Here is a 23,701-nt window from a genome sequence, read left to right as displayed (position 1 = left end):
GACTCTTCCAGAATGACCAGTGCAACGTGACTCAGGGGACTCAAATGGTGCTTTTGAAACAGAGAGCATGAGGCACTTATTCACACAAAGGGTTGTGGGAGTGTGTAACAGGCCACTCAGCCATGGCGATGGCAGTGATACCCAGGTTTCTCTTTCTGGAACAGATCGTTAGATCAACGAGGTGCTAGTAACCATGTGAGCTGGGTAGGTGGAATGGCCTCCTCCTGCTGGTAACCTTTCTCATGTTCTTAAAATTATTGTTCAAATGGCTTTGTAACCAGTTATAGTAAATAAACAAAACGCTGCACATGTGAAAGCATGTCTGCATCGTCCACCCATCCATTTTCTAATCTCTTTGTCCCATACAGGGTCAGGGGGAGAACTGGGGCCTACGCTGCTCAGCTGTCTGTATCTTTCTAGAAGGGAAAAATTCTTAAAACAGGTGACATACCTGTAGCTGGGACAGCACTATCTTTGTAAATCCCTGACTTTTGAAACCAAAATATTGATTTTTAAAGTTTGCAAGCCTTGAGTGACCAAGGAGCACTAATAAGCAAACATTTGCATTCTGCCCTGGCCAATCGCTGTCCGATATCTGCATTGACCAGGTTGGGACATCTTATTTGAACAGGTTTGTTTGGATGAGTGGGCTGTATTTGCAGTACCAGGGGTTATATATACTGTAATTATCAGTCAGGCATCTCTGAAATGGGAGTCTGAGTTTGGAGAGGACTTGCACTGGGTACCTCTCTGTCCACACTGCTGTGAAACCCTTCCACTGCTCATGTGCTTTCACAATGTTAAATATCAAGCTTTTAGCAATTTTTTCAGTCTCTTTACTGATTTGTCTTAAAGGGGCTCGTTCCGAAAAGATTCAAGCTTTCTGTGATGACAAAGAGGTTGAGCTAGCTGTGGATCATGCCATTTTAGAATACAATAAGAACCTTACCGGGGGCAACCAGCTTGCACTCTTCCAAATCAGTGAAGCCTGGAAAGTAAGTAGACTTTTTTGTCTCTTTGTGATACACTGCTGGGGATGTCAGTTTGAACAGAGTTTGAACTCTGTGCATTTTGTTAACATGCTTCAAAGCAGAATTCTAGGTGGTTTCATATGAAAAGTCAGTTTCCGCTGTGTTTCTGTTTGCGTGTTCACCTGTCTAACTGTCTGGTGGGCTTGTGAAGTGTATCAGTGGTGGGAAATGAAATATCTCACAGTTCAAGCAGGGAGCTGCGTCAGCATGCGTAGGCTGCAAAGGAACAAGTAAAGGTTTATTCCATGCTGAAAAGAAAAGAAACAGAACATGTCAGCTGTGGAGCTTTCTTCGGGTGTGAGAAAGACAGGAAAGTCAGCAGAGATTATATAGAGAGATCTAGAAAAAGATTTAGAGGAAGGCATAGTGGGTCACTGCAAAAATAGGCTGAAGTATTACACGTAGGCTGCTGTGTTGACAGCAGCTGAACAGTGCTCTCGGCTACTTCTAAAGGACAGAATTATCATACAGTAAAACCCCGATGACTTTGTTTTTTGTCAAAAGGCTTTCTTATTATGTGTACTATTGCTTTCTGAAAGCGTTTAGCTGGAGAAAGTTGTTCAGTTACTACTTTGGGAAACTTTCCTACTGTATCCTCTCAAACTTCTTTACAAAATCCATGATCCTGAAAATGGAGGCTTGAGTTATCAAATGATTTTACTGGCCCTGCAAAAGTTAGACTGTGATACCCACAGCCCAGAAATCCACTGAAATGGATCCATTATACTAATACTACAGGTCCAGGTCCTTCACAATAACACCCTGGTGAAGTCAGAGGTGGGAACACGATGTTAAAAGCCTGACAAATCCAGCATTCCTGTAAGACTCTGATTTTATTGTCAGATAGTTTGAATTAGTAAATTAGGGCATTGAGCTGTGAGTGACTGTTGAATTTCTCTGGGCGCCCGCATTGTGAGGGTTAAACGGTCTCTCTCCTGCTTGTGCCCAGGAGGTGAGTGACACGGGGACAGAGATCTCGCTGCTCTTTCTGGTCAAAGAGTCTGACTGCCCTGTGGGGAGCGACAAAGTCTGGAAACAATGCGACTATGTGGCAAACAGCCAGCTGAGGGTAAGTCAGCTCCTGCAGTGAGCTTCTGTGGTTGAGGAAGAATGTTCCAGCAGAACTTTGTTTTAATTTTTTTTAAATTTCCATTTCCCAGGCCCCCTGGCCATGCACTGCTACGGTTGTAATAAATCATCAGGAAAAATCGCAGGATGTTACGTCAGTGAAATGCGTTGCCTCTGGTAAGACTGAATCAATTGATTAATCAATTGAATAATAATTAAGTCACACAATTGGGGCATTACAGTCAGTTAAGGATCTTTGGCTGGGTGTCAGCTGAGTCACTGCTCACAGACGAGTTGCCCTGTGAAGCTTAGGGTAATATTGTCAGCAGTGTCAGAGTGGTTTACTAATCTATTACAGCTGGACTTTAATATTATTTAAAGTCATCGTTCTGCTTCCAGCTGAAGAAATGTTTACCAATAAGAAAGGTTTATTTCCCTCCAAAATACATTTTGAAAGATTGCCCTTCAAGACCTTGAAAGTATCATAACTAAAAATGAACTGGAGAAGATATGACGACTAATTGATGCCAACAACAGACAGCAGGTATTGCAAGTAATTACTGCTAATTGGAAATGTAAAGAAGAGATGCAATTGATACATTGATCGAGCATAATTCTTTGCAATGTTGCTGAGGAGTTCAGAGAGTTTGTGATATTATAATGTTCACAATGTCTCCGTTATTTTGTAAATTAGTTGACAAAGGTTTCTAGCTCAAGTATGTTTTGAGATAATTAAATGAGACCAAAAAAATCAGTTTGAATCCTGTTTTTTTCAGTCGAACCGAATATTGTTCCTGAATCTTATCCGTGTGCTGGGTGCCCTCATGAAATAGACTCCAACAGCGACTCAGTGACAGAAATACTGCAGTTAGCGATGGAGAAACTGAACGCCCAGGACAATTCTTCACACCACTTCATCGTGTCCGCAGTGACCAAGGCTGTTTCACAGGTTGGTCTCCACCCTGTTGAAGCTCATGAACAATACAACTACACGTTACAGATTACTAGTCTATGTCTCACAGTATCAAGGGCACAGGAGTCTAGGATGTTATGCTATTGATTCATGTTCCTTTCACTTATTATTTTAACAGCAGCTACAACAATATAAATCCAGTTTAGAATTTCCCAGACACACTCCTTTGACCCTCTCTAGAGCCAAAGTGAAATCGGCCCTCCTGTGACCTCCATAGCCATTCTGAAACACAGGCCACATGCTGCAACAGCTCTTTGCTCCGTACTCGCTGACTCTCTGAGCCCAGGCCTCGCTCTCTCATGATGCAGACTAAAGCTGGACTTCTTCTTGTGATCGTCCGGACAGCTGCCTCTGATCTGCACGTTGCCTGTTGCTCAGGGTGACTCCCTCAATGCTTCCTTTCAATTCTTTAGGTGGTCAGTGGGATCTTGTATAACATTGATTTCGAAATTCGCCTCAGCAACTGTTCCAAATCCGAAGTGGTGAACATAACAAGTGACTGTCACCCTGACGAAGACAAAAACGTAAGTGACATGGCCCAGCGTGCATGTCTCAGTTAACCAAATATGCAAAGTTAGCGCTATCTTTATTTTTTGCAAAAGAACACATTATGAAACACATATGTTAAAAACGAATGTATTATAATGGAACTAAGACCTTTAACAGGTGAATGAATTGAATTATTGGTTGAATTTTCTAAATTCATCTCTACACAGTTAGATCCTCTGGTCCATTAGCATTGAAAATCGTGGTCACATCCAGATCGTCGTGGTCACAGTATGTTTTTTGCCATCAATGACTACAGTTAATGTCCTTTCAGGACCTGCAGCATGTGCTCGCTCACTGCATAAACAGGGCTTTTATTCCGAGTGCTCATAACGATCTGACAGTTTCAGCAAAGCCCCGCCCACAACCCACGCAGAGCTGGCATCAGATGTCATGACTCCCTTACCGAGTCCGGGCGGTAGCAGTGAAGGGAGGTGCATGATTGAAAAACGTGTAAGAGGTTCTACACCAGCTCAATGTAACAGGTCAGCTTGTGAGCCTGTCTCTCCACCTGTAACCTCTGCCCTTTCTCGTCTGCCCTCAGGTTTTCGCCCAGTGCAGTTCTTCCGTTGTTGTTGCACCTTGGAGGCAAACAACTGACCCAACTGTGACCTGTGGACCCCAAGTGCATGTACCTGTAATTAAGCATTTACATTTATTATCTGGGGAAGATGATGAAGCGGTTTTAGTGATGCTTTTTACAGCCACCTTTACATACATCTCATGACAAAAACAGCAAAGCGGCTGAATTTGTAGCACAGCTAGAATAAAAAACAAGCCCCTGGGAAAGTCGTGTGTAACATTTTTTCTTAAACTTTTTGCCGAGCTCACGTGTAATAGTTAAATCGTGCTTTTTAGAATCTGTCTTGCATTATTGTTTGTTCATTCATGCTAATTTTTAGATATTCTTTGTGAAAACTAGTGCTCAATATGATTCCTGTGCAACACTAGCAATTTTTAAATCCCACTTGGTGATTAAGTTGATGAATGATGAGAAACATTCTCAGCATAGCTTGTGAACTTTCTATTTTTTATAGAACACCTTCGCCAGGAGGCCCCCTGGCTGGTCTCCTTTCCGAACTGCAGCTGTGGCTATAGACGGTGCCCAGCCTGTAGCACAGCCTCTCCCAGGGCGTCTCATGCAGCAGGATGTGCCCATGATACGCCTGGATCGTGGGCTTCACTCCGGGCGTGGACACAGCCCAGGCCATGTACAGGGTCCTGGACAAAGTCACAGCCGTGGACAGGGACAGGGACACGGACAGGGACACGGACAGGGACACGGACAGGGACAGGGACAGGGACAGGGACAGGGACACGGACACGGACACGGACACGGACACGGAAAGGGACAGGGACTGGGACACGGACAGGGACAGGGACAGGGACACGGACAGGGACACGAACATCAAGAGGAATTTCCACCGTTCCTGCTGCAAGATCCTGATGTGTCTTCTGAAGAGTCTTCTGAAGCTACAGGAAAACCCCCTGTCCTGGCCACAGCAGAGTCCCCTGTGCTGGTGGTCGAAAGTGTTACGCAGGGCTCTGGCCCAGGACCGGTGATCGGTCAGGACTTGACGGAGGCAGGTGGTGTTCCACTGGGGTCAGCTCCCATTCCAACGAATCCAACGGCTCCGACGACTGGTCCTGCAATCTCGCTGGGGTTCCCCCTGCGTGAGACTCCGTCCTTCCACTGCCCCTCCAAGCCATGGAAGCAAGAGCCCCCCCAGACGAACCCCACATCGCCTCCTCTAAATCCCCCCTCCAGCTTCGACGACCTGGACTTGTTGCCCTAAATAAGTCCCAGAGGCTTCTTGTTCAACTGTACTTATCTGTCACTAGACCCTGATGTACAGTAGGCACTGTGCATACAATTAAATGCGTTCCTACGTTCATGATGCAGTACTAAATCATCCCAGAAACATAAAGGAAAAGAAGACCCGTGTCCAGGACTATATTTTATGATGTACTGCTATTTCACTCTTATTTGGCTATGGTGGATGTAAATTACCAGTGTTTGAAAGTTATTAAAATACACAGTAAATACCAAAGTTGTTGTCCTTTATTTCTAAAGGAACTCTAAAATCCACACAAAACAAAAGCTTTTCATTTCACACTTTGACCTTATTTTCAGTGTGTTTTGAAAGACCTGTGCTTTTGAGCTTTAATCAAAATAGTTAAAAACATCTTTAATTTATTATTATTATTATTATTATTATTATTATTATTATTAATTTCTATGACTGTTATGATATTTAAAAACATTGTAAACTAGAAAAGCACTGAAGAAAGGTTTTCCTTCACTCTGGAGAGTGGGGGGGAATTGAAAACTTAAACAACATAATAACGTTACAAATGAGAGGAGGTCTCCTGCGATTTAAAGGTTCTGTTCCCTTTAGTATAGTAATTATTGATAAAAAACATCATCATCATCTGCTTATTCCTGGTGAAGGGCTGCAGTGCTAACAGGCTGCGCAGGGTAGGGCAGACTAGACCCCTTTTTCCCTAGCAACAGTCTCCAGCTGCTCCTGGGGGATTCCCTGAGAGACCTACTCCCTCCAGCGAGCCTGGCCGTGCGCAGGAGACGGCCGGGGTGCGTCCTCACCACAGGCCCAGGACACCACAGCTGGCTCCTCTCGATCCCGGGCGGCAGCAGCTCGACTCCCGCAATCCCATTCTCCCTCTCACCGCCCCGACACTTTGATAAAAAGTACAAAATAAAAACACACTTAACTGTTTCCCTTGATTATATACATAATATATATAGTTCCAGTGGGTAGCTAGGTCAGCATGCATAGGCTGCAAAGGAACACGTAAAAGGCTCCACAGCCGAAACGTTGTGCTTTCTTTCTTCCCCTTTCAGCATATTACTTGTTTGTAAATATATATACAGTAGTTCACAGCTGCTGGCAGAGGTGCCACTGGCAGCGCAGGCTTTTGCCTTCGGGGCGTTTGGGTGTACGACCATACGACAGAGACACCAGCTGTGGGACTGGAGGCCCTTTAATCCAAGACCTCAGAGACGAGAGCGCCAGGCCAGATCCAACTCTCTTTTTCAAACACCACCAATTTTAATCCACCGCCTACTCACAGGAGGGCGAAAGACTCGCTAATGAGCCTGCAGGCCCCGAGACATCGTGCGTATCGGCTGAATACCCTGGTTAAAATTCAAGGGGTCTGTAATCTAACTTTTCCGATCAAGTCGCAGAGCTAGAACTTAAAAACCGGAGACCTCCATTAACTATTACTGTACTTTTCAAATAATTATTCGGACGTGTGATCAGCATTGTTTTGTTTTATTTTCTAGTTGCGTTTAACTTCAAGGTTGATTTTGCTTGTATACACATAATAACACACAAATAATACAAAAAGTTTGAAACTTTCCCTGTGCCCCTGTAAATTACCTAGTTTCTGGAAAACACCTGGTACACCGCTGGCCCACTTACGACTACTAGCGGTGAGACCCATGACACTTCACTTCCTGGAATTCAGCCAATGGGAAAGCAGTGTCCCAGAACTGTGGACGGGACTTCCGGTGTCCTCATATGCAGGGGCTTTCGGGAGACCCCGTAGCGAGCCGCATAGCCCTTTTCTTTTACTGCAATATCCTTCCGCTGAGTTATATAGTCCGAAATGCATTTTGTTAAAAAAAAAAGATATTACCTTATATTCACAACGCATCCTAGGAACGTACGCGCATTTCTGTTCTCTGTGTATTTATTATGGGGCTTCGGGAGTGAGAGCTGGGTGTTTGTCAGGGGGTTTCCCCCTTGCCGGAAGCTGGGGTCCGGCTAGATAAAAAGATGAGCGGGTGAATGCCTCCTCCTTTTCAGTTGAGCGCTGAAGCTTCGGCCGGATCATGTCAGGCGGTTCTGCGGATTATAACAGGTAAAAATCGACAAAAAAAATACAGAACCAGCCGGTCTGATATTAAAATATAACCATCTTTTATTATTTCGTGTTCGTGCTGCTTCTCGGTATGCCGAGGTGTAGCGGTCCCTTCGTCTTGGAACGTTTTTCGCGTACTAGATGGAGAGGCGCCCGCGCCGAACTGGGGTTCTGGAAACGCCTGTCGGGATGTGGGAAATACATTTCATGTAATCGTGTCCGGCGGCTGTGCAGCCGGAACACCGAGCTGTAGGCTTTTTTTGTGCGCTGCCGGGCTTGTGTGGGTTTAGCGAGGGCGAGAGGGGGGCGCTCGGCGAGCTGCCCACCCAGTTTCGGGCTAGGCCGTGATTTTTTTTTCCTCTCCCCCTCCGCGTGGAGGGGAGCCCACGGCGATCTCTGGCTCCGGGCCCTCGGCGTGCTCCTGGGCGGGAGCGCCTTGTGGCTGCCGGTGGCCCGGGGCCGTGAGCCTCCGCCGGTCCGCCGATGAGCACTTCTGTAATGGAGTCGTGTTCCCCGCTCCCGCCCTGCCCGGCTGCTTACGCCGCGGGCTCGACGGCGGTACAGTGGAGTAACGGGTGGGAGACGCTCGGACGCAGTGAGGTGATGGCCTACCATCTTTCGGGACTGACCAGTAATGGAGACACCCTTTTTGCTGCTGATCACTGCCGTCCGAGCCGTCCATTCCACGTGGCCGGGGTGGGGGCCCCCGGTGGGCTCGCATTGGGGGGTGTCCGCACCACTTCTTGCCGTACAGGGCCCGAGTCGAGCCCCTATGTCTGCTTAGCAAGACCTGGGCGAAACGGAATCCCGGGTTGAAAGTTCCCAGTCTGCCTGGACCGAGTTGCTGGAATTCGCTGACGTTTCGCTTCCACCCTCTTGGTTTTCGCAGCTCTAGAGACAGAGACCATGGCGGCCCGGAAGGAATGGAGCCTGATGGTGTCATCGAGGTGAGAGTCCGAGCGGCGTGTAGGAGCGGCTCGTTTCGGGTGTACGACTTGGCACACGTGGGCTTATCATGTCTGCCTCTTCCTACAGAGCAACTGGAATGAAATTGTGGACAACTTTGATGACATGAACTTAAAAGAAACGCTCCTCCGTGGTATTTATGCCTATGGTTTTGAAAAGCCATCTGCCATTCAGCAGCGAGCAATCATTCCTTGCATTAAAGGTAAAATGTCCAGTGTGTCACTTCTGCATATTGCTGGGAGGAGTGAGATGATGGTATTCCATCTTTCGGGACTGACCTGGAATGGAGATAACACTTCTTACTGATCACTCTGACCAAGACACTGGTTGAAACTTCTTAAGAGATTGTATGAGATTCAGAAATAACAGATAGGTTTAAATCACACTTTTAAAGCAAGGGGGAGTTCAGGTGCCTTTATGGAAGTGTGGGGAGCTATGGTATGAGTGCCCCTCTAAGAAGCACAGTGCTCACGAGGGACACTAAAAGTGAGCCCCCTAGGGTTTTAGCACCATCAGAACTGGCATATCAGCTAGTAGGTGAAACTCAAATCCTCAGCAAGTTGGTGCTGATGAACTTGTAACTTTTGTTACTAGATAAATATTAAATTGTACCCTTAACATGTTCTACAAGAGTTGATCAACGCTTATTGCCTTGTCTTTTTCAGGCTATGATGTCATTGCTCAGGCCCAGTCAGGAACTGGCAAGACGGCCACCTTTGCCATCTCCATCCTGCAGCAGCTGGAGATTGACCAGAAGGAGACACAGGCTCTGGTCCTGGCTCCAACCAGAGAGCTGGCTCAACAGGTATGCCGCACCTGAGGACTGAGAGAATACAATGTGGCACAGTAAACCAAGGCAGCATGTTTGGATGGTCTTCCAAAAGAAGAGGTACTAATTTTTCTTTGGGAACAAGTAATAGGTTTATTCCATGCTGAGAAGAAAGAAAGCACAGCGTTTTGGCTGTGGAGCCTTCCGAAACATTGTGCTTCTTGTTTCAGCAGGGAATAAACCTATTACTTGTTCCTTTGTGGCCTGTGCATGCTGACGCAGCTACACACCTGAACTATTTTTTGTTCAGCCTATTGGTACTGTTCAGGACTCTTCATTTCTTAATATGAAAGTTAATGTAAAAATTCTAATTGTTTTGCAGGATAAGTTACAATACAGCTGTGAAGTGCTCTATTGTCGTTCCCCCTGCAGAAAGAAACTCGTTTCATACTATCCCTGACTGTCCTGTCTTGTTGACTGGCAGGGACGCTTGGTCACGAACACTGTCATTCTGCTTTTGCATTTTGTGTTAATGTACATATTTAGTGTTGTTGTCCTGTAGTTCTGACATGGGATTCTTGGTTTTCTGTCAGATTCAGAAAGTAATCCTGGCTTTGGGTGACTACATGGGTGCCACATGCCACGCCTGCATTGGGGGCACGAATGTGAGGAATGAGATGCAGAAGCTGCAGGCGGAAGCCCCCCACATTGTTGTGGGCACCCCTGGGCGGGTGTTCGACATGCTGAACAGGAGGTACCTGTGTAAGTATCTGCCCTTGATGGGCTCTCTTGCAGGGAAGAGGTGGTGAGCTAGTGTTTGGAACTGCGCTCTAGAGGAGAGAACTATTATTTTAAAAAATTATCACTGCAGTATCTTGCACATAAATAGAAATATTTAAAGGGGAGTGACCTTGAACTAAAATGTTCTTTGGTTAAACAGCTCCTAAGTGGATCAAGATGTTTGTTTTGGATGAAGCTGATGAGATGTTGAGTCGGGGATTCAAGGATCAAATCTATGAAATTTTCCAGAAGTTGAGCACAAACATCCAAGTGAGTGTTCTTTTAGTGTTCTTTCAGTAAACTGGGTGACACAAATTCACAAAGAACTGCATTTAATAAGTATGGAAGACAAATTATAGCACTTTTATGCTGGTGCTTTTCTGACAGTCTTCACAAGAGCCATGGATACTGTTCCATGTTTGATCCCCCCAGAAAAGTTATGCCATTTGCACACTTGGAAACATGATTATTCAGAAACGGTTTTCCTTGTGGGCATATTGGCCATAATTGTAGTTCCAGTATTTTTGGAATACCTCTGTTGGAGGTGGGATAGTTTGGGAACAGTAGGTGAAGACTTTGGTTCATCTGGCGTATTCCACTTTTATGTGGAAGTCTTCCTTACAAAAGAACTGTGCTAAAACTGTGAAATCCATTTAATGGATTTGACAGTAATGCTAGCAGAGTATAAACGGGAAGAAGAGTATTTGCACTGTACTGCAAAAGAGACTTGGTTGGACCTCTTTCTTAATGTCCAGTGTCCATGTTCTCAAGGTCCAGTGCTACATTCCTTGCTTGCTTGTTTGGAGACTCGATTCTAAGAAAGCGGTTATGGCAATAATGTGACATTTTACAGGTCGTGCTTCTCTCGGCTACCATGCCAGCTGATGTGTTGGAGGTGACCAAAAAATTCATGCGTGACCCAATCCGTATCCTCGTGAAGAAAGAAGAGCTTACCTTAGAAGGTATCAAGCAGTTCTACATCAATGTAGAAAGAGAGGTGGGTGTTATACTACAGACTGCAGTGCGTTGTGCTATGTAAAGTGGTGGTTGTGGAGGGGAGTCCCCAAAGCGCTTTGAGTGGAATGTCCAGAAAAGTGCTTTATAAGTGTAAGCTATTATTATTGTTATTATTATTTTATTATTATTAAAGTGATAACATTCCTTGCAAGTTAGCCAGCAGCCATATCACCCTGCAACTCACAACCCACTGAAGCTAAGCAGGTGTGAGCCTGGTCAGTACCTGGATGGGGGACCTCCTGGGAAAAACTAAGGTTGCTGCTGGAAGAGGTGTTAGTGGGGCCAGCAGGGGGCGCTCACCCTGCGATCCATATGGGCCCTAATGCCCCAGAATAGTGACGGGGACACTATACTGTAAACAGGCGCCATCCTTCGGATGAGACGTAAAACCGAGGTCCTGACTCTCTGTGGTCATTAAAAATCCCAGGGTGTTTCTCGAAAAGAGTAGGGGTGTAACCCCGGAGTCCTGGCCAAATTTCCCATTGGCCCTTACCAATCATGGGCTCTTAATCCCCATCTATGAATTGGCTACATTACTCTGTTCTCCTCCCCACTGATAGCTGATGTGTGGTGAGTGTTCTGGCGCACTATGGTTGCCGTCGCATCATCAAGGTGGATGCTGCACGTGGTGGTGGTGGAGGGGAGTCACCATTACCTGTAAAGTGCTTTGAGTGGAGTGTCCAGAAAAGTGCAATAGAAGTGTAAACAATTATCAATTATTATTTTCTGGGGATGGGGTTTTAATTATTTTTCGTTCCTTCTAGTAAAAGCACTGTGCTGAAATTGTGAGACTCAAGCCTCTTTGGTTTGGCTCTTGTGATAATGCCAGCATGAGTACATCCAAGAAGGAGAGCAAGTGCACAGCATTGGAATGAGACTAGGATGGACCTCTTTCTTAATGTCCAGTGTCCTCTGTCTTAAGATTCTGTGCAACACTTTGGATTTAGAGCTTGTCTTTTTTTTTTGCTATACAAATAAAATCAGGTTTTTACTTTGGGCTTTCCCCTCTCTTGCAGGAGTGGAAGTTGGACACGCTGTGTGACTTGTACGAGACTCTGACAATCACTCAGGCTGTCATTTTTTTGAATACAAGAAGGAAGGTTGACTGGTTGACAGAAAAGATGCATGCCAGGGATTTCACAGTTTCTGCTCTGGTGAGATCATATTTCCTGTTCTGCTCAGGGTAGCAGTGCAGTACTTGTCAATGTCCTGCACATTTCTTGCTGTCCCCTTTAGCACAACAAAACAGGCAGTGATTAAATGCTCTTTTGGACCTTTGACTTTTGCACACTGCACATGTATAATGTGTTCTGTTGTGTGGCGGGTTAAAGAGGGATTGTTATCTTCATCTTGTGTATGTACTTGCAGCATGGAGATATGGACCAGAAGGAGCGAGATGTGATCATGAGAGAGTTTAGATCTGGATCTAGTCGTGTTCTGATCACAACTGATTTGCTGGTGAGTACCTGTTACTTCTTTGTCTCAAGATGTTGGTTTTGCATCTTTTAAGTCATCAGTTAAGTTTCAAACACTACAGTGCTCTCCAACATTTGCATGTGAAAGCATTTCAGTACCTGTTAAATGCATTGTAGAGCTGGAGTATTTCCATTTGGAAGAAAATGGGACTAGAAGAATTCTGCTTTTGAGGAAGTTGTTAAATAGAAGGCTATCCAACATAAAGATTATAGAACCATGAAGTTTTGTGAAAATTTACATGGTGTAGCTAGTTTGCCTTTTAGAAGGATGTCATTCAGCTGTAAAAACCCAAAGTGGAAATTCTCCTAAAATCCAGATTTCAGTAATTCTCCTTTGTTAGAAAATTACTAGAAGAGGTCTAAGTGAGGTGTCTTGTTTTTAAGGCTCGTGGCATTGATGTACAACAGGTGTCTCTAGTCATCAACTATGATCTACCCACTAATCGGGAAAACTACATACACAGGTGAGTGACAGTTGAAATGAAATCCTGGGGTATTCCCCACTCTAGTCTATAACTTGAGCTTTTCTGGTACGTGGTGCATGTTGAAACTGTTGAGCGTAATGTTCAAACTAATTTATTAAAGCTATAACTTTATTGTATAATTTTATTTCAGATTGTAGTCTTAAGAGTGAATCGTGTCTTCGTTGGTTAAATCAGACCTGTAACTGACCCGTTTTCTTTTGCTCTTTGCAGAATTGGTCGTGGTGGCCGTTTTGGCAGAAAAGGAGTTGCTATAAACTTTGTTACTGAAGAAGACAAGCGGATTCTTCGGGATATTGAGACTTTTTACAATACTACTGTTGAGGAGATGCCGATGAATGTGGCTGATCTGATTTAAACCCTGGGATGAGATTGATCTTATGCGGTGCTCGCTGTTGTTGAATAAACGCGTGCATTGTGCTTATTTTATTGGAAAATATTGAATCTTGTCTCAATGCTGAAAACGGATCAGAAATCCAGATTTTTGAAAAGTGAAGCGACATTTGTCGTGAACTCTTGTGAGGATAGCCTTAGGCTTACTCTTCAGAGTTAGACTGCTGGGGTGGGACATAAAGACATGGGGTCTTTAAATTTTTTCTTTATTAGGTTTTTTTTTCCTAGTTTAATAAAGTTGTGTGTATTAGATGTTCTCTATCATTTAATAATTTACTTATGGACTAAAAGATATAAGTGCTGTATTAAGTCTGCCAATTATGTGAAATTAACATATTTGCAGTTATTGTGAAGTTTGGGTCAGTGGGGATGGCCTTCTAAATTGTCAAAGCACTTTTAGTTCATTTTGTGGAGATGTATTTATTGAATAAACTATTTAATCACTTACGGTCTATTCATTTGTAAAATCTCAACTTGTTTGAGCTCTTCCTCCTTTAATGTGGGCCATTTAAAATTCGCTTTCCTGACCTTTTAATTTTGTTTTAATCATGAAGGCCAAATTGTTGAAAGACCCCATTTTGAAATAAAGAGGAATATGTGGTTATGTGTGTTCTTTGTTTTCTAGCTTTCAAGACCACCATGGGATCTTTTTCCTCCCTTAAATTCTAAATTTTTAAATCTGGCTGTGGCTCAACTAAATGAATTTGAAATTGCAGTACTTGTATCTTTAAGTCAATGCCACTTCCATTAAGTCCTGCAACACGGTGGTACTTTGGGATTTTCAGTGTTTGTCTTGATTCAATGTTTTTCTTGTATTGACATTAGGAACTTGCATTCCTGAGTGTTGCGAAGCACTGCTGTTAGCTAACTTACATCTGTGCTTTAGCATTCTTAATGGTATTACATCTGCATTGAATATAAGAGTATGAATTAAACTATGGTCTTAAACTGCATTTAAGTTTCATTTCAATAGCTTAAACTGACTTTACATTGCTAAGTAAAGTTTTTCTTTTGCATGTCAATGTATACAAAAGGCATAACTAGATTTTATTTTGGCAATTCTGTTGCTGCACAACCAATTAAAGCTTCAACTGAAAGCCTTGTTCTTGCTTCTGTAGTTCCAGCTAAGTGCTAGGTTTGCAGAAAGGGTATTTGGTTTTTGGAGAGGTGATGTGAACTTCACTGTTCAGTATCCTTAATGGGAGTGGCATGAAATGTAGGGTAAGGTTTATAGCCACATTGGCTCAGATTGATGCATGGAAACAAGCTCCCAAGATAAATGGGTGTTTTAGGATTCAGAATTGATTTCATTATTGCCAACCCATTCTCTTGGAATAACTTTGATTTTAAGTGGTGAAGAGTACCCATAACAACTAATACTAACCTTATCCATCACCAGAAGTAGAAGTTTTTCAAGACCATGTGCCATTTAGTACTTTGTCAATTCATACACCACTGCAGAACCAATCTGCACCAAGTTATACATGTGCAAGAAACATTCAAAGTGCAAGCCATTTCTCAAGTGAAGCACAGTAGCCAACCAGGACAAACTACAATACAAAGTACATTCTAGATTTTTTCCTTAGTTTTAATATTACAAGTGATCATTTAAAAATATACAATAAATGCTCTTTTTTCCATTCAGATCATTTGGGCACCGAAATGAATGCATTTTCTATACCGAGGCAAAGTTTAAATTTCAGGGGAAAACGTCTGCAGTTCCCTGTGAAGTTTCAGTAGCTCCGTTCAGTTGTTCTGGGAGCTCTGCTGCATAATAACAGAGCAGAGTGCGATCATCTGCAGGAACTCATCAGCGCCATCAGCCAAGCACTTATCCACTTCCTGTAAAGGAAAATCCAGAATGTTAGGCTGTTCTTACTCACTTGCTCTTATATATCGATTGAATGCTTAATTAATACTCATCCAAAATGCTGACCACTGCAACTTCAAGTGGCAGTACAACACTGGAGGTTAAACTGTAAGTGCAGTAATTTGCATCTTTACTGTTATTTTTGGAAAAGGCACAGGAGAATAGTGGATCTATGTTTTCTGAAATAACTGGTAACATGTTTTTTGGTGGGCCAGAAGACCTAACATGGTTTATGTGTGTGGTGTGAGTTTTTCAAGTTTGATTAACAAATGTCGATAGGAACTCGGCAACAGCTCCGTGTTTCACTGTCATCACTGCCAGGACAAGACGATTATGTCCTTTGAGCCCAACTAGGTCAAGTTTAAAAACTATTTTTTAATTGGGTGTGGGGGTGAGCGTCACAAATTTTCCATGGGATATAAAAGATGGAGAAAAACGGTGGCCCCAGAGCTGGGTGTCCGTTCATTAGTGAAAACGGACGTCTCATTCCCTGAAGCTTTGCGATTCAAGAAGCCCTCAGTGTTCCCCTGAGCCAAATATCCCAGCCTCCTTGTGCTCTATCCCTGACCCTTAAACTGACTTAGATAAGTTACATCTACCAGCTGATGCGGACTGGCATCACCATGCCAGAACCTTACCGCCATTTTTTCTGCGATGGCCGACTTCTGCTTGTCGTTCAGGCGCTCGTCCTCGAAGACGGAGTCATGAAGCTGGTTGAGAATTTGCGTAGCCGCAAATCCCTGGTCTATCAGGTCCTGCGATTTACAGCAAGAGAGGCCATTAAGGCGACAGTATTAACATGAAAGCACTGAGGTGCTAATTGATAACCTTCTTCTGGGTCTGTGACATTCAGTGCTGAGGTGAGAAAGCGACAACGAACCAGTCTGGACCTGCCATTCTGCTATTTCACTTCCTGGGGTGGAAGCCTGTGCTTTTAACACCCAGGGGACACCAGCATGCAGGCTGTCGATGCGCTAAAGACCAGATGTGACGCAAGACCTGACAAGAAGGAATGAATGTGCTCGACTCCGTAGAAGTAACAGCAACACCCTTCCTATGCTGTTGAAACTGCTCAATTCTTAAAATCATAACAATGTTCTGGCATCCTAGCACCTACATGAAAGTTATCATACTTTGCATTTTCTTCCTTCAAGCCATAGTAAGACCGAAAGAAACTCAGCACAGTCTGAGCAAAATCCTCTTAGCATAAGAACAACTGCTCCTAATTTCTTATGTTTTCAATTCACCTTCACATTCATATTCTTAATTCTTATTCAATATAAATAAAATTTGAAAACGAAATCTTGTACCTTGACAGAACTTTCCATTTTTTCAAAGGTGCTGTTGTAACATGTTTGTAACAGGCTGTCGATCACCTTGCAGGGAACAACCTAAAAAAGGACAAAATGTATCTGACAAGCTCTGTATTTTTCCTTTTCTGCAATACGTAAATGGAGAAATCTGGGATAACATGAACAGAAGGAAGGTTAAATGCCAGATGAGGTGATTAGCCCACCTAGCCCATTTAATGATGGGAACTAATTGAACCCAGTATCTCATCTCACCATTCTTGCAAGAAACAGGCATGGTCTTTAACAACATGGCTGGGTCACATGTTCCAGATTCTCCCAGCCCTTTATAACGAGCTTCATAATTAACGCACTCCCGTTCTAACTGAGAGAGCACCTGTAAGCGCTCTTACCCCTGCTATCTCGGTCACGATGCTCTCTGTAATCTCCTTCCCAGCAGTGAGCCGGGCAGCGCTCTGGAGAAAGGTGATGGCTTTTCGGAGGTCTCCTTCCGACACCTGGACCAAAGCAGCAATTCCCTACAAACAACCCCAAATGACAAAATTGACTGCAGGCACTTCAACAAGGCAGTACAGAGCACACACACTGTTAGCCCGGAGACAAACGATCTGAAGTCAGGCCTTATCAGGGTATCCCAGTGACGGGAAGTATTTAACGATCCAGAAGAAAACTTCGAGTGTCATGCAAGCAACATCGGTACTGTACCTCCTGTGTGCATTTCAAATTTTCCTTTTCACAGATTTCCAACAGTCGCTCCTCCTGTATCTTGTCACTTAATGGTTTAAAACGAAACTTGGAACATCGAGATGTCAATGGCTCAATGATCCTAGGAGGTGGGAACAGAAGTTTCAGTTAGCCTTCTTGTGGGACCGCTGCTGAGCGGGGCTACAGTACAGCATCACAGTGCCTCTGGAGCTCAGACCTGCTGACGTAGTTACAGATGAGGCAAAAGCGCGTGGTTTTCGACTCCTTCTCCATGGTGCGTCTGAGGGCTGCCTGCGCCGCGCCGGTCATGGAGTCTGCCTCATCCAGGATAATGATTTTAAATGGGGGGCACATCTTGCCACTGGTAATAAGAGACAAGAAAAGAAAACCTGGAAAACCTAGTGTCAAGCTTTAAAACATGCAACACTAACACGCAATATCAACAGCGATGGAAATCCTAGAGACCATCAGGATTTATAAAAAAAGGCACTCATAAAAAAAATCACCTACAGAACTGTGTCCGCAATGTCATGAAAACAGGGAAACGGCAAAACACAAGAGTCTTCTTACTCTGTGCGTGTCCCAGCAACTGTCAGCTGCGCAAAATTCTTCACCTTCTCGCGGATAACCTGGATTCCTCTCTCGTCTGAGGCGTTCAGCTCCAGCACTCTCTGTCGGAAGAGCTCTGGGCTGCCGGCACCAGACAGAAAGATGGAAACGTCACTGTCAGGCGGCAGGTGACCTTACTCACTTTGCTAAGTCACTCTCCTTTTTATGTACCACTTCTGCTCATCTAAGGTTTTTACAAAAGTAATATTATGCACTTATTTTCTTAAATAATTATCTAATATTAGAATAGAGACAATGGTGTTAAACAATTCTTAATAACCACAACACTTAAATGTGTAAAGCCCCTTATTTTTGTAATATACATACATATGCACATATCTGTACATTATACGAGTATAAAATGTCCTCATCTGCTTTGCCCCATCCAGCACACACTGTTGCAAAGTGAGGGAAAAAAGTTCCTGAAACAAACTGAAGACCAGGCTGGTCAATCTGAGTCTTTGTAGAAAAATAATTTTTTTCAGCAGGGGCAGCAGTTAGCCGGCACTGCCGATGTGGGCCAAGGGATTAAGGCTTTTGGAAAAGCACCAAGAATGTAGTGAAGTCAGCGGTTTTGAGCTGCCGAGACAGGCACTGTAACTGAGCCGCTGCGCCGCTGGGCTCCCGGCCTGCCAGATCTCTCACCCGTATAGCTCCCTGGCAGCTGCCAGGATTGTGGAGGTCTTCCCTGTCCCTGGAGGGCCATAGAACAGAAGGTTGGGAAGCTGGGAGGAAGACAAGGAAAGAGGCAGGATGAGGCTTCTATGCTTATACTCAGCACGGAGCATTAGGACCGCCTTGTGAGAGGCCCTGCTTCATGGTCACACTGGCCTGTGGCACACCTTCTTCCAAGCGCTGGACAACTTGAAGATCAGGCGGACAGTGGTGTGGCTCAGAGAACCGGATGAGGTGGAGCCACTTGCACATCCAACAGCTGTGCACACTCACACAACAACTGCGATTCTGGATGATGCAAAACCCAGAAGGAATGACCGCACACCTTTTAACTGCTAGAACTAAAATTCTGTATGCCCCTAAGTCAATACTGCACTACAGCTTCGCCGGGGGAAAGGTGCGTGGGAGTTCCCTGCACAGTAAACAATGCAGCAGTAGACAGCAGTAGACAGCAGACGTGTTCTGCAGCTTCTCTCATATCTGTTTCAAGTGCAGAGGAGCCTACAGAAAGAGTCTCATTGCGTCCATGGGGCCGCGGCCCCTGAGTTATAGAATTCGGAAACAAGAACTAGGATTTCTCACTTCCTGCTAAGTGTTGGAGTTTTTTCCCCTTAGAGAAGAAAAGGTTAATAAATTACAGGTACAGATGTTTTCTTTTATCAATTCAAGACATAGTAAATCTATTCCATGCTGAAAAAAAGAAGAAAGAAAACACAACGTTTCGGCAGTGGAGCCTTCTTCAGGTGTCACACCTGAAGAAGGCTCAACAGCCAAAACGTTTTCTTTCTTCTTTTTTTCAGCATGGAATAAACCTATTACTTGTTCCTTTGCAGCCTACGCATGCTGTCGCAGCTTCCCACCTGAACTACTATGGTAATATATGTCTTGCTGTTGAAGGGCTGCCTTTCCCTTTTGAAAACTACTATTAGACAATAACTGCATTTAAAACCACAAATCGCAACTATCTGCCACTCCACTCTTGTGTTATATGTTCAATTGTTTTAGTGATACACACACACTTTTAGGTTTTAATAATTTTCCTATTAAAGGAATCTGACAGTTAATATAATCTTTAAAATTCAGAATTTTTTATTACTGCCCTTAATTGAAGTGTCACCATTTATCAGTGTGTCAGAAACTTGCATTTAAAATTTGTCAAAACACCATAGAAACAAATATACTAGAACTGAAACCCGACCTTTAAGAAAGTCAGAACAAACAAGTTCCTGGTTTGAAACTAGAAGACATGTCAGCAGCAGGTCGATTACAAACCTTTCCGAGGGAATCTACAGGAGTTTAAGAGATGGTACAGTCAGCTAAATGTGCAGTTGTAGCACATAGCAGGTATACCCAGCAATGGCTTTGCCTGAGTATCAGTTACACTTGAACCGGTGTCCTACAAAGAGGGGTGAGATTCAAGACTAGGGAACAGTTCCTCCGTTATTTATAGTGCAAAGGAAACTCAATCAGGGCAGCGAGAGCTACATTAGCACAGGGAATGACGAGTCTAGAAGGGTGCAGGTGACAATGCAGGCCAAACTGCAAAACACACCACACCGCAATTAAATTGCATTATTACCCCACATAGCCTCCAGTTCCAATTCCTGAACAGTTTAATCTGGAAGCAGCAGAAAAACATTTTTCATCTGAAACAGAGAGGTCTAGCCCACAGCAGCCTGAAGAGGCGGAGCCTGGGGAACCCACTCCCACTGCGACAGAAACAGGGGAGCCAGCTGTAGCAAAATCCACAACTGTGCAGAATCGGGAACCGTGTGGAAACAATCTTCCCGTCGATCACAGAAACAACTCCCACTGTTCCCCCCTCAGCTCTGCAACGCTGCACATCACACATTTCACTCGATACCGGCAAGAAAGCTCACAGAGGTGAACAAACAATGAGGCAGAAAACTCACCCCTCTCAGAAACGGACTTGCAATCCAGCTTAACCCTCATTTCTATTTTCAGATGCTTTCACAATGTTTTTTGTTCTGTCTGCATCTCCTATGTGCGTATTAACTATGCATTTCATTATGTAGTGAGAAGCAAAGTTATTTAAAGGAATAAATGTCCTTGTGGGGTTTTTATGCACATCTCTATTTTTTTTTGCACATGGATCATACAGAAAGATCACTCCTCTGGTTCGGAGCATTACACTTACTCTCTTACAGTGGATGTCACATGGTCTCGCTGGGCTGCTTCTTAGCTTCCTATGACATCACCTGTCTGTGCATGATGAGGTCATTACGATCAGAAGCAGCCCCAACAGGAACATTGTTACAATAGGCCTCAATTCTGTACTTGTTTCACATGTACACAGCACAGCTGTCCAGAAGACATGACAGATATAAGAGAGACAGGTCTTACGGTGTATCCTGGGGCCCAGGCGACGCTCTCAGAGAACAAAGAATGCACACAGAGGGCCCCTGCTTGAGCCAATGTGCCTGTTTAAATACACTAACGAGTGTGAAATAAGGCCAATTACACAGCAGAAAGACTCACATCAGCGCCCTCTAGCGATCGTTTCAGTACTGCAACCACCTCTTCCTGAAAGGCCACATCGTCCACACATTTCGGTCTGCTGTAAGACAACAGCATAATGTATTAATCACTGTCCCCAGGAACACCCAGATATGAACCCTGTCACTGGGATGGTGTATAACTACTCTGGCTGAGGTGATCAAGACAGAAGCACATCTTATGGACTCTCCTGGTAGGAATTTTGTGCACACATTGTATGACTATTACACATCTTTAATGATAATAATAATAATAATAATAATAATAATAATAATAATAATAATAATAATAATAATAATTCCTTACACTTATATAGCACTTTTCTGGACATTCCACTCAAAGTGCTTTACAGGTAATGGGGATCCCCTCCAGTGTGCACCCCCACACTGGAGGGGAGATGGAGATAGAGATAGAGATGGGGATTATTAGGTAAATAACATGACTGGTAAAGGCCAGGGGGAACATCCCTACTCTTCTCAAGAAACACCCTGGGATTCTTAATGACCACAGAGAGTCAGGACCTCGGTTTTGCACCGTCCTTCGGATGCACGTCTTTTTACAGTATAGTGTCCCTGTCACTATACTGGGGCATTAGGAGCCACACAGACTGCAGGGTGAGCGCCCCCTACTGGCCCCACTAACACCTCTTCCAGCAGCAGCCTTAGTTTTTCCCAGGAGTCTCCCATACAGGTACTGGCCAGGCTCACACTGCTGAGCTGCAGTGGGCTGCCAGCTGTGGGCTGCAGGGTGATAGGCTGCTGGACGCATCTTTAAATCCTCACACTTTATTTTCTTCTGCCCCGTCTTTTTCATTAACTTATCCCGTCTGCCTCCTGAGAGGAACTCGAGCCAGACTAAATCAGATTTTATCTTGCCTGTAGATGAACGTCGTCTTATTATAAACACGTGCGTGTTTAATTATTATCTGATCTGCACAACCACTCCAGTACATCCTCAGCTAAACAGATCAATGTGGCGATGAGCCGGTGTGAGCGAGGCGGGAGTCGGGTCTTACTATTTCTCCACCCAGGGGACGGGTTTCTGTCTCTTCTCCCCGCTCGGCCCGGCGGTGGGTTTGCTTTTTTGCGGTTTGGGACCGAGGCTGGGGGTCCCTTTCAGAAACGCCTGCATGCTTCGCCCTGCAGGAGCGACACAGAAGGACGCTGAGGCGCAGGATGATGGAGAACCGGTACGTGTCCGACCCCACCCCCCTCAATCTCAGCCTTTCATCTGTCGACTTCTTGAACAGAAAACCACCAAACACGGCGAAAAACACAAGAACACACTCGCACATCACCATACAGTTCATGCACCCAGATAAAAGATTAGAATCTGCCTCAATAAGTCAACAATGGAACAGCCACCGGGCTTACAGAACAGTCTCATTAATAACCTTACCATTCAGCCATTCTTCACTATCAGGCACCTAACCTCTACCACCTTACCTAAACGTGGAAATATTCAGTATCTTCTTTAATAGCAAACTGTTGCACACCCCCACTGACAGCAGCTGCAATCCTCCCCGTGCACACAAATTCCCGCCGCCAGAGCCGAGCAACCTCCTGCCGGGACCATGACAACACTTCCGCTTCCGGCAGTCTGTGGCTCTGCCGGAGACAAACTTCCGGTGGGGGCAGCGCAGGGATTTATAACTACAGTATATTTATTCGTCTAAAACGACTTTATTGTCTCTCTATGGTCATGGTGGACACATCGTATTATGTAGTTTTCCGTGTTCATCGGAGCATAAGAAAATTGTCTAAAACTAACGTAGAGTACAAAACGCGGCGTGTTTGGTTTAGATTTTTTACTGTTGGTTTTCACAGAAATGACAGAAGTATCACCCTTAAATGACACATATAATGTGTATTGTATTACTTACATTATGTATTATGTATTTATAGTCAGGTGACTATTTTGGTTGAGGTCGTTTTAAAATGTAAAGAAGCGGTCGGATCTAAACCAAGATGTAATAAAAATTGCTTACACTAAGTTATGGATACTCCACTCAACGTGCTTTACAGGTGATGGGGATCCCACCACCTGACAGCACCAGTCCGCTCCCCACACATCAGCTTTCAGTGGGGAGGAGAACAGAGGGATGAAGCCAGTTCAGAGATGGGGATAATTAGGAGACCATGATTGGTAAAGACAAGGGGGAAATGTGGCCAGATAACACCCCTACTCTTTTTGACTAACACCCTGCGATTTTTGTTGACCACAGGGAGTCAGTTTCAAGTCTCATCTGAAGGCCAGCCTTTTTACAGTATAGTGTAACTAATACAGCGCTGCGCATAAGAGGGATCTTGGCCGCCCGGTCTGATGAAGGTCTTCTTTAGCTTAGCCAGCAAGACTCCTGTTGAGCAATGCCGGAGACCCGGGCACAAGCCCAGGAAACCAAATTCGCTACAGTATTCCCCTTGTCATTATACTGGGGCATTTGGACCCACACAGACTGCAGGGTGAGCTCCCCCTGCTGGCCCCACTAACACCTCTTACAGCAGCAACCTTAGTTTTTCCCCAGCTGTCTCCCATCCAGGTAGTGGCCAGGCTCCCACCTGCTAAGCTGCAGTAGGCTGCCAGTTGTGTTGCACAGTGACAAGTCTGCTGGCAGGATATATCTTTTG

At 44.5% G+C, this 23,701-nt stretch overlaps 3 protein-coding genes, 1 long non-coding RNA gene and 5 other non-coding genes across 9 annotated transcripts; 7 read left to right on the top strand and 2 right to left on the bottom strand.

The window, feature by feature from the left end:
• Positions 1-686: 686 nt before the first annotated feature.
• Positions 687-5,669, top strand: kng1 (kininogen 1). Its single transcript, XM_088621998.1, has 7 exons — positions 687-995; positions 1,981-2,100; positions 2,192-2,276; positions 2,876-3,048; positions 3,486-3,596; positions 4,163-4,255; positions 4,656-5,669. Exons 1-7 carry the CDS (start codon positions 798-800, stop codon positions 5,412-5,414), a joined length of 1,539 nt encoding a protein of 512 aa, XP_088478124.1. The 5' UTR covers positions 687-797; the 3' UTR covers positions 5,415-5,669.
• On the bottom strand, positions 5,663-7,266 carry LOC148677396 (uncharacterized). The gene is made up of 2 exons (XR_015930819.1): positions 7,023-7,266; positions 5,663-6,316 (listed from the first exon to the last, which is right to left on the bottom strand). It is a non-coding gene; the product is annotated as an uncharacterized LOC148677396 (long non-coding RNA).
• Positions 7,267-7,353: 87 nt separating this feature from the next.
• eif4a2 (eukaryotic translation initiation factor 4A2) lies at positions 7,354-13,992 on the top strand. The gene is made up of 11 exons (XM_088622007.1): positions 7,354-7,506; positions 8,396-8,453; positions 8,542-8,674; positions 9,138-9,277; positions 9,835-10,003; positions 10,182-10,291; positions 10,875-11,018; positions 12,055-12,192; positions 12,407-12,496; positions 12,898-12,977; positions 13,209-13,992. The coding sequence occupies exons 1-11, from the start codon at positions 7,478-7,480 to the stop codon at positions 13,351-13,353; spliced, it is 1,236 nt and encodes a 411-aa protein (XP_088478133.1). The 5' UTR covers positions 7,354-7,477; the 3' UTR covers positions 13,354-13,992.
• On the top strand, positions 8,100-8,171 carry LOC148677395 (small nucleolar RNA SNORD2). The gene has a single exon (XR_015931098.1). It is a non-coding gene; the product is annotated as a small nucleolar RNA SNORD2 (small nucleolar RNA).
• LOC148677394 (small nucleolar RNA SNORD2) lies at positions 8,715-8,784 on the top strand. The gene has a single exon (XR_015931097.1). It is a non-coding gene; the product is annotated as a small nucleolar RNA SNORD2 (small nucleolar RNA).
• On the top strand, positions 9,618-9,745 carry LOC148677393 (small nucleolar RNA SNORA63). Its single transcript, XR_015931046.1, has one exon. It is a non-coding gene; the product is annotated as a small nucleolar RNA SNORA63 (small nucleolar RNA).
• On the top strand, positions 10,634-10,808 carry LOC148677392 (small nucleolar RNA SNORA81). Its single transcript, XR_015931066.1, has one exon. It is a non-coding gene; the product is annotated as a small nucleolar RNA SNORA81 (small nucleolar RNA).
• On the top strand, positions 11,794-11,976 carry LOC148677391 (small nucleolar RNA SNORA81). The gene has a single exon (XR_015931057.1). It is a non-coding gene; the product is annotated as a small nucleolar RNA SNORA81 (small nucleolar RNA).
• Positions 13,993-14,955: 963 nt separating the features above from the next.
• Positions 14,956-22,672, bottom strand: rfc4 (replication factor C (activator 1) 4). Its single transcript, XM_088622019.1, has 11 exons — positions 22,520-22,672; positions 22,090-22,213; positions 21,057-21,135; positions 18,528-18,607; positions 17,844-17,963; positions 17,491-17,634; positions 17,274-17,394; positions 16,961-17,086; positions 16,569-16,649; positions 15,897-16,013; positions 14,956-15,230 (listed from the first exon to the last, which is right to left on the bottom strand). Exons 2-11 carry the CDS (start codon positions 22,203-22,205, stop codon positions 15,135-15,137), a joined length of 1,080 nt encoding a protein of 359 aa, XP_088478145.1. The 5' UTR covers positions 22,206-22,213; positions 22,520-22,672; the 3' UTR covers positions 14,956-15,134.
• Positions 22,673-23,701: the final 1,029 nt, after the last annotated feature.

This window comes from Lepisosteus platostomus, chromosome 2 (genome assembly GCF_059453375.1).
Source record: "Lepisosteus platostomus isolate fLepPlt1 chromosome 2, fLepPlt1.hap1, whole genome shotgun sequence".
In the NCBI taxonomy this organism is placed as follows: Eukaryota; Metazoa; Chordata; class Actinopteri; order Semionotiformes; family Lepisosteidae; genus Lepisosteus; species Lepisosteus platostomus.
This window is presented reverse-complemented; position numbering and strand designations above follow the sequence as displayed.

Excerpts from the sequence above, each read along its gene's own strand:
- rfc4 (XM_088622019.1), bottom strand. The coding sequence starts at position 22,205 with ATGCAGGCGTTTCTGAAAGGGACCCCCAGCCTCGGTCCCAAACCGCAA. Across the intron at positions 21,136-22,089 it reads GTCCCCTGGGTGGAGAAATA|CAGACCGAAATGTGTGGACG; the intron begins GTAAGACCCGAC and ends GTTGTCTTACAG. Across the intron at positions 17,395-17,490 it reads ATCTGTAACTACGTCAGCAG|GATCATTGAGCCATTGACAT; the intron begins GTCTGAGCTCCA and ends CCCACCTCCTAG.
- eif4a2 (XM_088622007.1), top strand. The coding sequence starts at position 7,478 with ATGTCAGGCGGTTCTGCGGATTATAACAG. Across the intron at positions 8,454-8,541 it reads AGCCTGATGGTGTCATCGAG|AGCAACTGGAATGAAATTGT; the intron begins GTGAGAGTCCGA and ends CTCTTCCTACAG. Across the intron at positions 9,278-9,834 it reads CCAGAGAGCTGGCTCAACAG|ATTCAGAAAGTAATCCTGGC; the intron begins GTATGCCGCACC and ends GTTTTCTGTCAG.
- kng1 (XM_088621998.1), top strand. The coding sequence starts at position 798 with ATGTTAAATATCAAGCTTTTAGCAATTTTTTCAGTCTCTTTACTGATT. Across the intron at positions 3,049-3,485 it reads TGACCAAGGCTGTTTCACAG|GTGGTCAGTGGGATCTTGTA; the intron begins GTTGGTCTCCAC and ends TCAATTCTTTAG. Across the intron at positions 3,597-4,162 it reads ACCCTGACGAAGACAAAAAC|GTTTTCGCCCAGTGCAGTTC; the intron begins GTAAGTGACATG and ends GTCTGCCCTCAG.